Raw genomic sequence first — 12,233 nt, 5'->3', positions numbered from 1 at the left:
AAAAGGCAACTGACAGCTCAGATGAGCACTGCATTCTGGGCAAAAAGTCACATTCTTCCCCATACCCAGCATCAATAGCTACTGTAATCCAGAGGGCTCTAATGAATTAATTGAATGATATGGAATGACTATGGTGGATATTAGGGCTTGTTCACATTACCTGTATTGCTGCTATTGTGGCAATGAACTAATAGTGTATTGTACATTGACACATGGGTAAAATGCACCTGTGCTGCAATGCAATGTAACGAGAAATCATACATTGCACTAAAAAAAAATGCAGCAAGTCCGATTTTTCTATGTATAGTGGTGTGGCCATTCATTTTGAAAGCCCCCCCCCCCCAAAGCTGCATGTTGCATTTAATTGCACAAAAATACAAAATCAGCCCATATGGACAACGGAGGGTGTAAGATTTTTTCACTTTGTACGTTTAGGTCATTCTCTTTAAAGTATACCTAAAGCTAACCCTTTGTAGGTGTAAATCAGTATTGCATTCTGTAACCCTTTCTTTTTGTCCAGGTGACTATTATAAACAATATATGACGTGATAGGAAATCCCAAATTTGCTGTAATAGCAACATTTATAGAGGAAAATTCCTTCAGTGGGGACACCTGGTTCAGTGAAAACTAAAAGTTTTTGAAAAGACTTCTTCTCACTTCTGTTATACGATTGAAATAGTAAATAAAAGTGAACAAGAATTTTCCCCAAGCAGATAGCAAGTGAACTGTAAAACTAGAAAACGGGGGACTTCAATTATACTTTGCCTGAAAACCTTAGGCATAAGACTATTATAGTTCCCCTAGGAAAAAGCAGAACCAAAGGACATTTTTTCTCAACTCAAAAAGGAGCATGTGTGTTTATGTTTTTTGGCAAGTGAAATCAATGGGTTAAGGTACTAAAACTCTGATGCCCATAGGCAGCTGTAGAGAAAATCGCCATAATGCTTTCTAAATTTAGGGAAAGAACTGAACACTGATTACTGAAATCGTGAGCCAGTTTAGGTCAAGCCCAGGTCAACAATGTCCTGGCTACAACTTCCAACCTGAAACATTCAATCCGGCAAAATCCTAATAAAAGAATTGTATTTACTCTTCTAGGTGTCTAGGTAGCTGTTGCCCAGGTAACCAATTAGACCTTGAAAACCGTATTGTTGTACTGCATAAGGCATAAACATTTTTTGGCAGAATTTTCAGCTGAATCTTTTTTAACATCATACAAGAACAAAAAAGCTATATCCTAAACAATACAAACCAATGATACAGTACTCCTAAAATGCCCATTACAAAGTGCGGATATTATAGTACATACAAATCCTATATGAAGTACATGTACATAATAAGTGTTTAAAAAATAATAAACTCATCAAATATTGTCTACATGAGTACTTTTAACCACCTGAGCGTTACACTGATGTCTAGATTTCTGTACCAAAAGTGTTACAGGTTTTCATGAAATTTTTTTTTTAAATTGTAGACCTGTAACTTACAGAAATATGTCCGAATAGGGTTCTAGTAGATATAATGAATATAAAAAATGTTTGAAACACACAATCATGTAAAAAAAAAAAAAACTTACTTTTAATAAAATTAATAGGAAAAACACAAAATTCAGCTTAAACAAGAATACATAAATAAATGAAAAGTACTGAAAATGCGATAATTCGGTATACTGTATAGTAATATATTTTTCTAAAACACCTCCCTAGTGTCCAACCGTCCAACGTCACATACCTATAGACAAAACCACATAAATATATTTTCTATTATTTTGTATTGGATTGGATACAGGACTTTGTATTCAATCCAATACTGAAAATGCGATAATTCGGTATAATGTATAGTAATATATTTTTCTAAAACACCTCCCTAGTGTCCGTCACATACCTATAGACAAAACCACATAAATATATTTTCTATTATTTTGTATTGGATTGGATACAGGAGTTTGTATTCAATCCAATACAAAATGAGAACAAAATTCAAACTCTCATTATGTATTGGATTGAATACAAACTCCTGTATCCAATCAAATACAAAATACATACTTTGTATTTTTTTTTAATTGAAACTCATTCATTCATTTTGTATTGGATTGAATACAAACTCCTGTATTCAATCCAATACAAAATGAATGAATGAGTTTCAATTTGAATTTCCCGCACACGCGCTGACGTCATCACGCACGCACGCACAAGAAGCCGGCCGGCTGTTGTTTTCCTCCGCCGGCCGGCTTCTTGTTTCAGAGATCACCCGGCGCTGGAACGAGAACGACGCTGGATGATCAGCGGGACCAGGTAAGAAACCGGCCGGCATCTTACCTGGTCCCGCTGGTATACGAGAAGGCACCCGACGCTGGAAAGGGAGACCGACGGACGACGATCGACGGAGGACGATGCTGGAACACGAACCCGACGCTGGATGAGCACAGGGGGACCGAGATTTTCCCTACATTAAAATCCCCACTTACCTGGGTAAGTGGGGATTTTAATGTACGGAAAATCTCGGGCTTAACGAAAAGAGCAAATTTTTTTAGCCCGTACGAAGGTCGGGCTTAACGGCAAGGAGGTTAAAGGTGCAAATAATATAAAGGGCAAAAGCTTCAGTTTGTTTTCCATTGAACAGCTAAATGTTGGTGTATTTGAGCAATTGTGTTTTCACATCAGAATGTTCATCACAGAATGTTAAATATTGCCCAATCATAAAAAGAATGAGGAATATACTCCTTCCTAACTAGGGATGAGCGATCTCCTGGCCAATTCGGCTGTTCTCGCTTACTGAAATTGTAAGCGAGAGTAAAATCCTTGAATGTACAATGTCTCCTTCAAAAACTATCTGTTCAAATTTAGAGGTCTGAAAAAGTGCACAATCTTACAAATGATTTGATATTCAGAAGCAACAGGTTTATTCCTTTGTGTTTAAAAAAATTAAACTGTACATCCCTAGCGTAATTACTAAAAGTGTTGATCAGAAACTTCATTTGCTTGAATGCAATACCTGTTTGCCATTTTTGGAAATAGCATATGACACCCATTTTTTTCTATTGTGGTCACGTACTTGACTTTTGAAATGTAATCACATTAAAAAGTGGCAATCCGGATGTTTAAAAATAAACACTGATTTTCATAGCCCATTATAAATAATTGTAGAAGTGCCAGTAAATAGTAAGAATAAATGAATGAACTGACGAATAAAGGTGAAACTTAGGTCAGTTGATTACTACTTTTATAAATGGGGGAATTACATACTGTTATCTACATTAAAGGAGGACTTTAAAAGATTATAGTCTAAAAAGACAAAGACCCACAGGCAGGCTGTAAGTTTTCATGAATGAATGCAGCCCTGGGAATCCTCCTGTAATGATTTTCTGGAACTTCTGATTCACTCATCCCTATTCCTAACATGTCAGATATGGCAGATTTTGCTCACAATGCTGTTGAAGTCAGGGGGCCAGTCCCAGAGTAATGCTACAGTTTTTGGTATATACTAAAAAACTGACTGCTGAGGTGGCCTCACATCAAAGAGTTGACTTAGTCTACACCATTAGAGCCATGATAGAACAACAAATAGGTGCCACTAAACATTCACTCTATGTGAACCTGTGTTTTTGAAATGATTTAGCACAAATAAGTATTTGAATGTACTGTAATGTACATATATTTTCTCACAGGTTGGCAATCATCACCTGATTAGATGTCTGGTGCATAGTGAGCTACATACTAAGTGTTGTTGATTTGTTGAGTGCCAAGGATATAGTTGCTGTTGATTTTAAAGGGGAATGTTTTAAGAAGTACATGACAAAGAGATCAGCAAAATGTAATGAACCTCATTAATTTATACGGGATTTAAAAAAAATCCTTTTTAACTCATTAATGTAAACTTACAGGACAGGGTTTCAGAATCTACCCCACAACTGACTAAAAACAAATCTTGGAACATAAGACAATTTTTTTTTCTCATGGCTAACACAAAAAGCATTCAGAATGATAATGTGGTTCAGTAACACTACACCAGGATGTTACCTTGAGGCATGTTCATAGGCTTTATCTTAAACCTTGCTTGCAAGGTTTAAAAAAATGAAAATGCCCAAAAACGCGGGAAAACCCTTTAAAATGCTCTCATTGAATTTAATGTGGGCTTTTACAAGCGTTTTTAAGCTTTTTAGGAAAGCTTCCATTGAAAACAATGGGGGCTTTTATAAGCATTTTTAGCAGAACTTTGGAATCTGGAAGCCCCTATTATTAAGGAGACTCCCAGATCTCCACCACCCCACCCTGAGGAATGAGTATAGGAGTACAAAAAAACCCCTTACTCATTCCCTGAAAAAGTTAAAATATGTGTACAAAATGGGACGAGGCTTTAATTAGGGACCTAAAGGAGCTCCCTACATGTGTGAGCAATCTGGCCCTCCATGGCTCCTACTTTTCCAGCTTGTTCCAGCCCTAGAGGAACTGTGACATGCGTTCTGTATCCGTAACACATACTACAGCTCCTCTGGGGCTGCGGAAGCAATCAGGGGAGTGGAGCTGTCAGCATAGTGAAGCTCCGATGATTGCTCCACTCCGTGATTGGCTGAGGAAAGGGAAATCCTGATGATGCTTGAGCTGTCATCAGGGTTTCCCTTTTCTCAGCCAATCACAAAGCACTAGAGGTGAATGGGGACAAGTCTCCCTATTCAAGTCTAGTGCTGAATGTCTGAGAAAAGGAAAACATCAGCCAATCACAAAGCCCAAGAGGTGAATGGGGAGCCTTTTCCTCATTTAAACCCTAGTGCCCAGGGATCCCTCACTGTCAGGAGGAGTCCCATGGCTGTGCTCATGAATGAATGCAGCTGTGGGAATCATCCTGTCATTGTGGGATAACCTGTAAAAAAACAGTTTAGTTACACAAACACACACATATTTATTAAAACACTTTAACATTAAAGTCTCGTCCTATTATTTACACATATTTTAACCCTTTCAGGAAATGAGCAAGGGGTTTTATGTACCCCTGTTCTCATTCCCTAAAAAGATTAAAAGTAAAACTTTTATAAACGCTTATGTAAAAACACTGCAAATCGCGTCATAGGCGTTTATAAAAGTTTTTTAGCGTTTTCAAGACAAGCTTTAAAACGCTTGTAAAAGTCCATAAAAATGTATATAAACATGGTAGGAATGTTTACATGCGTTTTTAAAACCTTCTTTGTAGACCCAGCCTAATGCTGACGTGTGCCCTATGTGATACAAAATGTAAATATTAACTTCAGGTCCATTTTACATTTGTAACAACATACCTAAATATCAACACAAGATGCTACTGCTATATACTGCTAACATAATGCTGATTAGGATAATGTTGAACAAAAATGTGTTTTATTCTTGAACTCAGATTATTGGTTACATTTGAAAACACAGTCCACCTAATGTGTCAATACGTTTTCTTTCAGCAATCACTAAAACCATTTCTTAACCCTGACACTTTATGATTGTAACAGAAAATTGTCACTTTACATGTTTCAGCACTGTGTAATGTAAATTACCTGAATGTTTTGGTGATTAGGTCATAAATCATAAACTTCTCTAACTATTGGTACCCCTTAATGAAATCTATTCCATTCATTAAGTGTTAAACTGGAAAAAATTTAAAAAACTGTGCTGTACATAAAGGGCCTGATTTAATAAAGCTCTCCAAGGCTGGAGAGGATACACTTTCATCAGTGACACTGAGTGATCCAGCAAACCTTGAATGGATTTGGTCCTGGATTGAAAACATTTGCTGGCAAAAAGGAATACCATTCCAGGTTTGCTGGATCACCCTACCTCACTGTTGAAAGTGAATTCTCTCCAGCCCTGGAGAGCTTTAAACAATCAGAAAGGCTGTGGGAGAAATGCCAAACTTGCATCTACATAAAACTGTAGAAGAAGTGTGGGTAAACAACTTGCCCCTATCACTGTTTTTAAGGAACTCCCGCAGTTTCATGCTGGGGTTTACTGCACAGATCTTGAAGATTTAAGAAAGGATGCACATGTATGTGTATCCCCTTGTATTTAAACAAAATGTGCATATCCTACAGTTCAGCGTTGAGAACTAAGGTTATGCAAGCTTTTGAACATGATTGTTTTAATATTTTCCTTTATTGCTATGATTTGTTTAATAGTTGCACTATTCTGATTACCGATTTTATTTGAATGACATTACAAATAAAAGAAATGTGTCTCATCTAATCACTCAGGTTTTTAAAAAAACATTATGCACATCTTAAGACATTTTGCCAAGGATATAAAAACATAACTTGCCTCAAGAAGGCTGTAAAGACATAGGTTATTTTACTAAAGCAACAGAAAAATTTCTTTCTGCACAGTGTTAAATCAAAAGTCCTGTTTCCATGTCTCTTGACTGGGCACTCAAAATAAGCTTTTTGCCGAGGACAACAAACGATAATTAGTTTATTTTCCAATACAACAGATAACTAACAAGCAAGACAACAGCGACATGTCCCTCTAGGTTATGTTAGAGGTTAAAGCCATAAGCAGAGAGCATCTGTCAAGAGGAGGCATTCTAAGGTAAATAACTGCTAATTCTAAAGAAGCAAAATACTTAAAACCAGTTTAACTTTTTATGAGGTAACGGCTCTAAAGGAGGATTAATCCCTTCTCAAGTGACCTCAGATGACAAAAAGCCTACTTTGCCTACTAAAAAGCATATTAAATATCATACATTTGACATTACTTGAAACAGAAGGATACAAGAGCACTTGTTGGATTTCTAAAATAAACCAGGAGCAAATAATTTTCATTAGGAAAATTCTATTTCATTAGGATCCTGTAACATCACTGTCTGATATTTGGGCCTGATATTTTTAAAGCTTTCCAAGACTGAAGAAGATAGACCAGTGTTTCCCAACAAGGGTTCCTCCAGAGTTTGATAGGGGTTCCTTGAGCAAATAGCAATTTGGACCTCTCAGGTCAGTTTAACTGATACCAATGATCTTTGATGATACCAATGATACCCACCGATCAGCAATGCAAGAGACATTCTTCTTACTGACCAACAAGTACTGTGAGTTGTGAATATAGTAATTATAGTAGGGGTTCCCTGAAAACCTGAAAGTTATTTCAAGGGGTTCCTTCACGGTAAAAAGATTTAGAAACACAGGAATAGACTGTCATGATTGAACCTAGGTGATCAAGCAAACCCGGAATGGATTTCCTAAAATCAATTGTCAGTTTTTAACAAATGTCTTCAGTCCTGGTCCAGATGCACTACAGGTTTGCTGGATCACCCAGGTAAAGGTTAAATAAAAGGTGAAGTGTGAGAGTCTCTGTCCATTCACGCTTAAGGACAGAGAGTATCATGCTTCAGCTCTAATTTAATTTTTGTGTGACACTTATTTTGAATCCTTAACTTTATCCTGTACATATCTAAGATATGTTTTAAATTTATTGTTATTTAGATATTATTTAGATAATCAAATATCTTACCCAGAGATCCAAAGACCAGCTAATCCCTCTTTCTGAACCTTTTCAAAAGATACCCTTCCAATTTTACATAGCAGGGGTTCCTTTTGACCTAAAATGTATTTTTAAAAACTGATCTATTATAACATATACTAGTGTATGTGTGTATTTGTTATTAATGTTTGGGTGACAAATTGCATCATAATGAATTGTCAATTTAGTTTAATATATAAGTGAGAAGCAGTTGAAAAATTGTGCCCCATATTGGTTCAAAGCTGAGCAAATATTTTTACCTTACCACTAATAGAAAGAAATACCAGTTTTTAAACCACCTAATATAATATAGTTTATAAGGCTATACAACAAAAACTATCACAGTACAGAATATCATCATTTTGCCTTACTAATCCTTACTAGAGTACTGCAATAAATCCACAAAATCATACATACTATATGCAAAAATATAGTGACTACATTAGATCAAAGCTTGGCATAACTATAGAAATATATCATTTTTTAGCTTATAACATACTTTTTAGATGTCAACTGAAAAATAAAACAAAGGAACTGATACAAAAGAGGTTTGTTTTTTGTAAAATAGGTCAACAAGCAAAACTTTATATATGAGGATGTTAAAGTAACTACTTCTATGAAAGACATTTTTAGCTTAAACTACAGCTACCTAAATGCAATCTGCGTCACTTTTAAATCTATACTCGTCCACATGCATTTCAGGGTTATTTCTACTGAATGGAAATTTCTAAACATACCATACCCTAAATTCAATTACCTTTCCTATGTCCCACTTGGCAGCCAGATTTATAGGCAGCACTCGGCTTATTTATTTCCAGCTGGCTTAATTTAAAGCTTGATTCAGTTAAGTATGATCCGGATATGTTGTATAAGCACAGTCTTGAAGATTTTCCATTTGCTGAGTTACTGTAAATTAAGTCTTTTGCTTTGTCTTGAAAATTAAAATACAAAGATTTAGGATGAAACTCTGGTTTCACATTCCATTCCACTGCTGCTTCTCCAGATGAGTTTTGAAAGATTTTTGGGCAAACTTCAGGCATAATTAACATTCTGGTTAGATGTGGCGTCTTGGCCAAAAACAGTTCTACATTCTTGTAAGCTTTGTACCTTGCATGCATTACCGCTCCTCCATTTCTCTCACACAGACCTTGAGTAAGTTTTAGTGTGAAGTTCATGTTTTCCAGTGACAGCCTAAAAGCTGCATTTGTGGAATGAAATTCCCTGACACTGCTATTGCAATTTCTGACCTGACTGGAAGGTTCCAGCAATTTATGAGCTTTTCTACTATGATCACTTAAGGTCCCCTAGGTCGGGGCTGGTCGTGGACATTATTTAGGCTGTAAGAACTGAAAACAATGAGGATTCAGCCTTGTATGACTGTTCTTACCACACAATGACCTGGCTCACACTTGTTTACCTAAGTGACATTCTTATGAACTGACAGTCTGCTGCATAACTACTTAAAAAGCAGACATCATTTTGTTAAAACAGACACAATGTGTAAAAAACATTTTTTTTTTGTTTGGTGTTTAGGATGTGGTTGGTATGCTGTATTTATACTTACTACTATGATTATTTTTTAGTTCAGGTACTTTTAAAAAAACAGGATGACATCATACACTCTTGTAGAAACTGATTTGCTTGGCGTATATATATATGCATGGGTTGCATTGGACATGGTTGCCAAACTCAGTCACAATACAATTACAATGCAATTTGCCTAATGTCACACCAAATAGTCCTTCACTTTTAAGAGACCAGAGATGTAATAGATATTTTTAAAAAGCAATATAACCAAAACAGTAAGGTTATTTGGAGGTAATAGTTGAAACATCCACTTCATTTTGGTTCCCCCTGGTATACATTGATTTGCCAAAATAAAAGAACTACAATTAAACCAGCATCAGGCAGTTCCCCAAGGTAATGTATTAGAGTTAGAAAAAAGAGAAAGCATAATGATCTAACCAAGTTTGACTCAATCCAAATTGTGATGGCTACTGGGTTAGAGCATCTCAAAAATGGTCCTGCTGTAAGGGAAGAAGGCAAGTTGGCTGGGGCAGTGTAACTTGAAGAATCTGTTGCTAAAGTTTTGATTTCAGATACCTTCGGAGGTCTTGTGGAATCCATGCCTCAGTGGATCAGAGCTGCTTTGACAGCACAAGGGTCTATACAGTATTAGAAAGTTGGTTTTAATGTTTTGGCTAATTGGTGTCATTTTATTTGGTTTACTTGAATTAAGAAAAAATAATTTTTAAGTGTGTTATTTTATTTAAAAATAGGCATTAGTACTAATATATTCCTGCGACTCCTCTAATAATATACATATTAGGGAACAGAGGAAAATGTTTCATTGTAAATGTACAGTCACAGATAGTATTTTACAACTTTTTGAAAAGCCTGTATAAAACTTTAAATATTTTCTACTGCATCCCCTTTTCCAAACATTGCTGCTTGTCATGCATGATCTGTACTCACAGAGGCCCTATGTAAAACTGTGAAGCCTACCATCACAGCCTCGGCAGTGAGACATAAAGGGGTGTATTCCCCTAAATTATTGTAGATGTAAATGCAATCACAAAAATCTAACAAAGTTTAACATGTAAATGTATCTTCAAAGGCTCTCATATTTTTGAACGTAGAGCTTTCATTTAAAAAATCATGGTGAGCCTCTCATAAGATTCTTGCTCAGGCACTTTCTGGTATGGGGTAACAATTGTCTCCCAATGACTCTTCTGCACTGTCACATTATTCTCTGGTGGAGATTTCAAGTGGCCAACAAACATTGCTTTAGCATGGCTCACTTTTTTCACTTATTTATTTCAGGAGCAATGATAAGCAGTCAATAAAATTGAAAGTATGTGTAGGCAGAAAGTTGATGAAAGAGGCTCTAAGATGTACAATTACAGTTTGCAAAATGTCCTTGTTCATCCTATTATTTTGAACAGTAGTTTTACTTTTTCTTTTTTTATTACTCAGGCCATTGTAGAAAAAGCAGGTAAATCACCTATTCATTGTAAGCAACCAAATCATACTCATAAAGAAATACAGGTATGGACAAATAAACCAAAACCAGGTCTAACTTAAAAGGAGGTTTTTTTTACATTCATAATAATTTGCATTGTTTGCTTGAGAAAACAGTAACAATTTTATTATAACTCCTAAAACAATAAAGAACAAATGTTTGTGATGCAAACATTTATATACATATACTTGAATGCAAGTAAGGTAGGTTGTCACATAAGTGCAGATTACATAAGTAAATACATAGTACAGGTAAGCCCTAAGTTAGGACATTCGACATACGGACAACTACTAGATACGAATGGGGTTCCCTGCTCGCTGTGCAGGGAGGGGCAGTTTGCATGACTTGCAGAAGAAATCTTTTGCTGTTATGCAAGCTTTTGTAACTACTAAATGACCCATACAAATGCTGCAGTTGTTTCTTTTTGCATATCAAAGCACAGCTTGGTTCAGAAGTTAATGAATGTCTAGGCTCCATAAAATTTCTGTTGGCTTTGTTTTTTTTGCTTTGTTTGTGATTAACTCACAGTGAGAATTTTATACAGTAACTGACACCACACTGCATAATATGTTGGGACAAGCATCTGTCCTAATTGCATTTTTTAAAATAATGTACCTTATGACTTACATACAAATTTAACTTAAGAACAAACCTACAGTCCCTATTTCATATGTAACCCAGGGACTACCTGTACATACATAAGTACATGCCAAGGGTCATCTTTGATAAGAAAAACAAAAAAACAGCGCAAAGCATTTTCTAGGCATATAAAGGCCCTAAAACTTGAAAATGAACCTGACGAAGTTAACCTCACTTACAAACAAAAAACTGACTGTACAAAGCTACACTCCAAATACACCTTTTTCCCCAGTTATCAACCAGTTAACTCACACATTTAGACATTTGCCGACATAGTAACTGATGAAATCAACATATTGAACCTCACACTACCTTGCTCCAACAATCGATCCCCCACACAAACGTGAGCACTTAAGAAACTTAAGATTATTCCTACCATTATTATCACACCTTCAGATAAAAGGAGTAATATTGGTAATATGGACCTCCCACAATACGTAACCATGTGGTTCAAAAACCTAAACAACAAGGACTGGTACAGCCCTTTGCCGAACACAATATTAGAAACATTCTACATGGAATTTTATTCCATCATACATGATGCCTTCTTGAAAGGCACAATTGATAAAAGCATGAAAGACTATCTATTTGTGAAAGATCTAATCACACCTACATTCACTCTTCCCAAATTCCACAAAAGCCTAACCAATCCCACAGGGTGATCCATAATCTCAGGAATTGGTTCTATTTCCTCTAACGCAAGTGAACTCGTAGACCAACACCCAGGACCACTTGTGATCTGTCCCCCTTCCTTAAAGACACAGTCAAAATAAGACAGACCCAGTTTTGGTTTTGGTTTGGTTTATCTGTCCATACTCCATTTTGGTGTTAGGAAAATTACTGGAGCCAGAAGAAACCAAGAGATGTCATCCACAAGAAACGGGATCACCCCATTTCAAATGCATCGATGTGTGGTCATCAGAGCATAACAGAGAAGAAATAAAAAAAAAAAACTACAAAAAACTTAGATTTTGATTTACATTATGATATACACTACCTTGTCAGGGAACTGTCACTCCCAGCACTGACAATAGCTACATAGCTATTATAGAAGTAGTATTTGGACTATGGGATTCAGGAGGATTCAACTGTTTTAGCAATT

General features: G+C 36.1%; 1 protein-coding gene across 2 annotated transcripts in view; it reads right to left on the bottom strand.

Annotated features, from left to right (window-relative positions):
• Positions 1-8,686, bottom strand: part of THRB (thyroid hormone receptor beta) — a 66,411-nt gene extending 57,725 nt beyond the window's left edge. For both annotated transcript variants that reach the window (XM_072412409.1, XM_072412406.1), the window contains exon 1: positions 8,228-8,686. In XM_072412409.1, the coding sequence (XP_072268510.1) occupies positions 8,228-8,645 (418 nt within the window). In that variant the 5' untranslated portion in view covers positions 8,646-8,686. The remainder of the gene's footprint in view (positions 1-8,227) is intronic.
• Between the last annotated feature and the right edge of the window lie 3,547 nt (positions 8,687-12,233).

This window comes from Pyxicephalus adspersus, chromosome 5 (genome assembly GCF_032062135.1).
Source record: "Pyxicephalus adspersus chromosome 5, UCB_Pads_2.0, whole genome shotgun sequence".
NCBI lineage: Eukaryota > Metazoa > Chordata > Amphibia > Anura > Pyxicephalidae > Pyxicephalus > Pyxicephalus adspersus.
The sequence above is the reverse complement of the archived record's forward strand: the minus strand, read 5'-3'. Positions and strand labels throughout refer to the sequence as shown.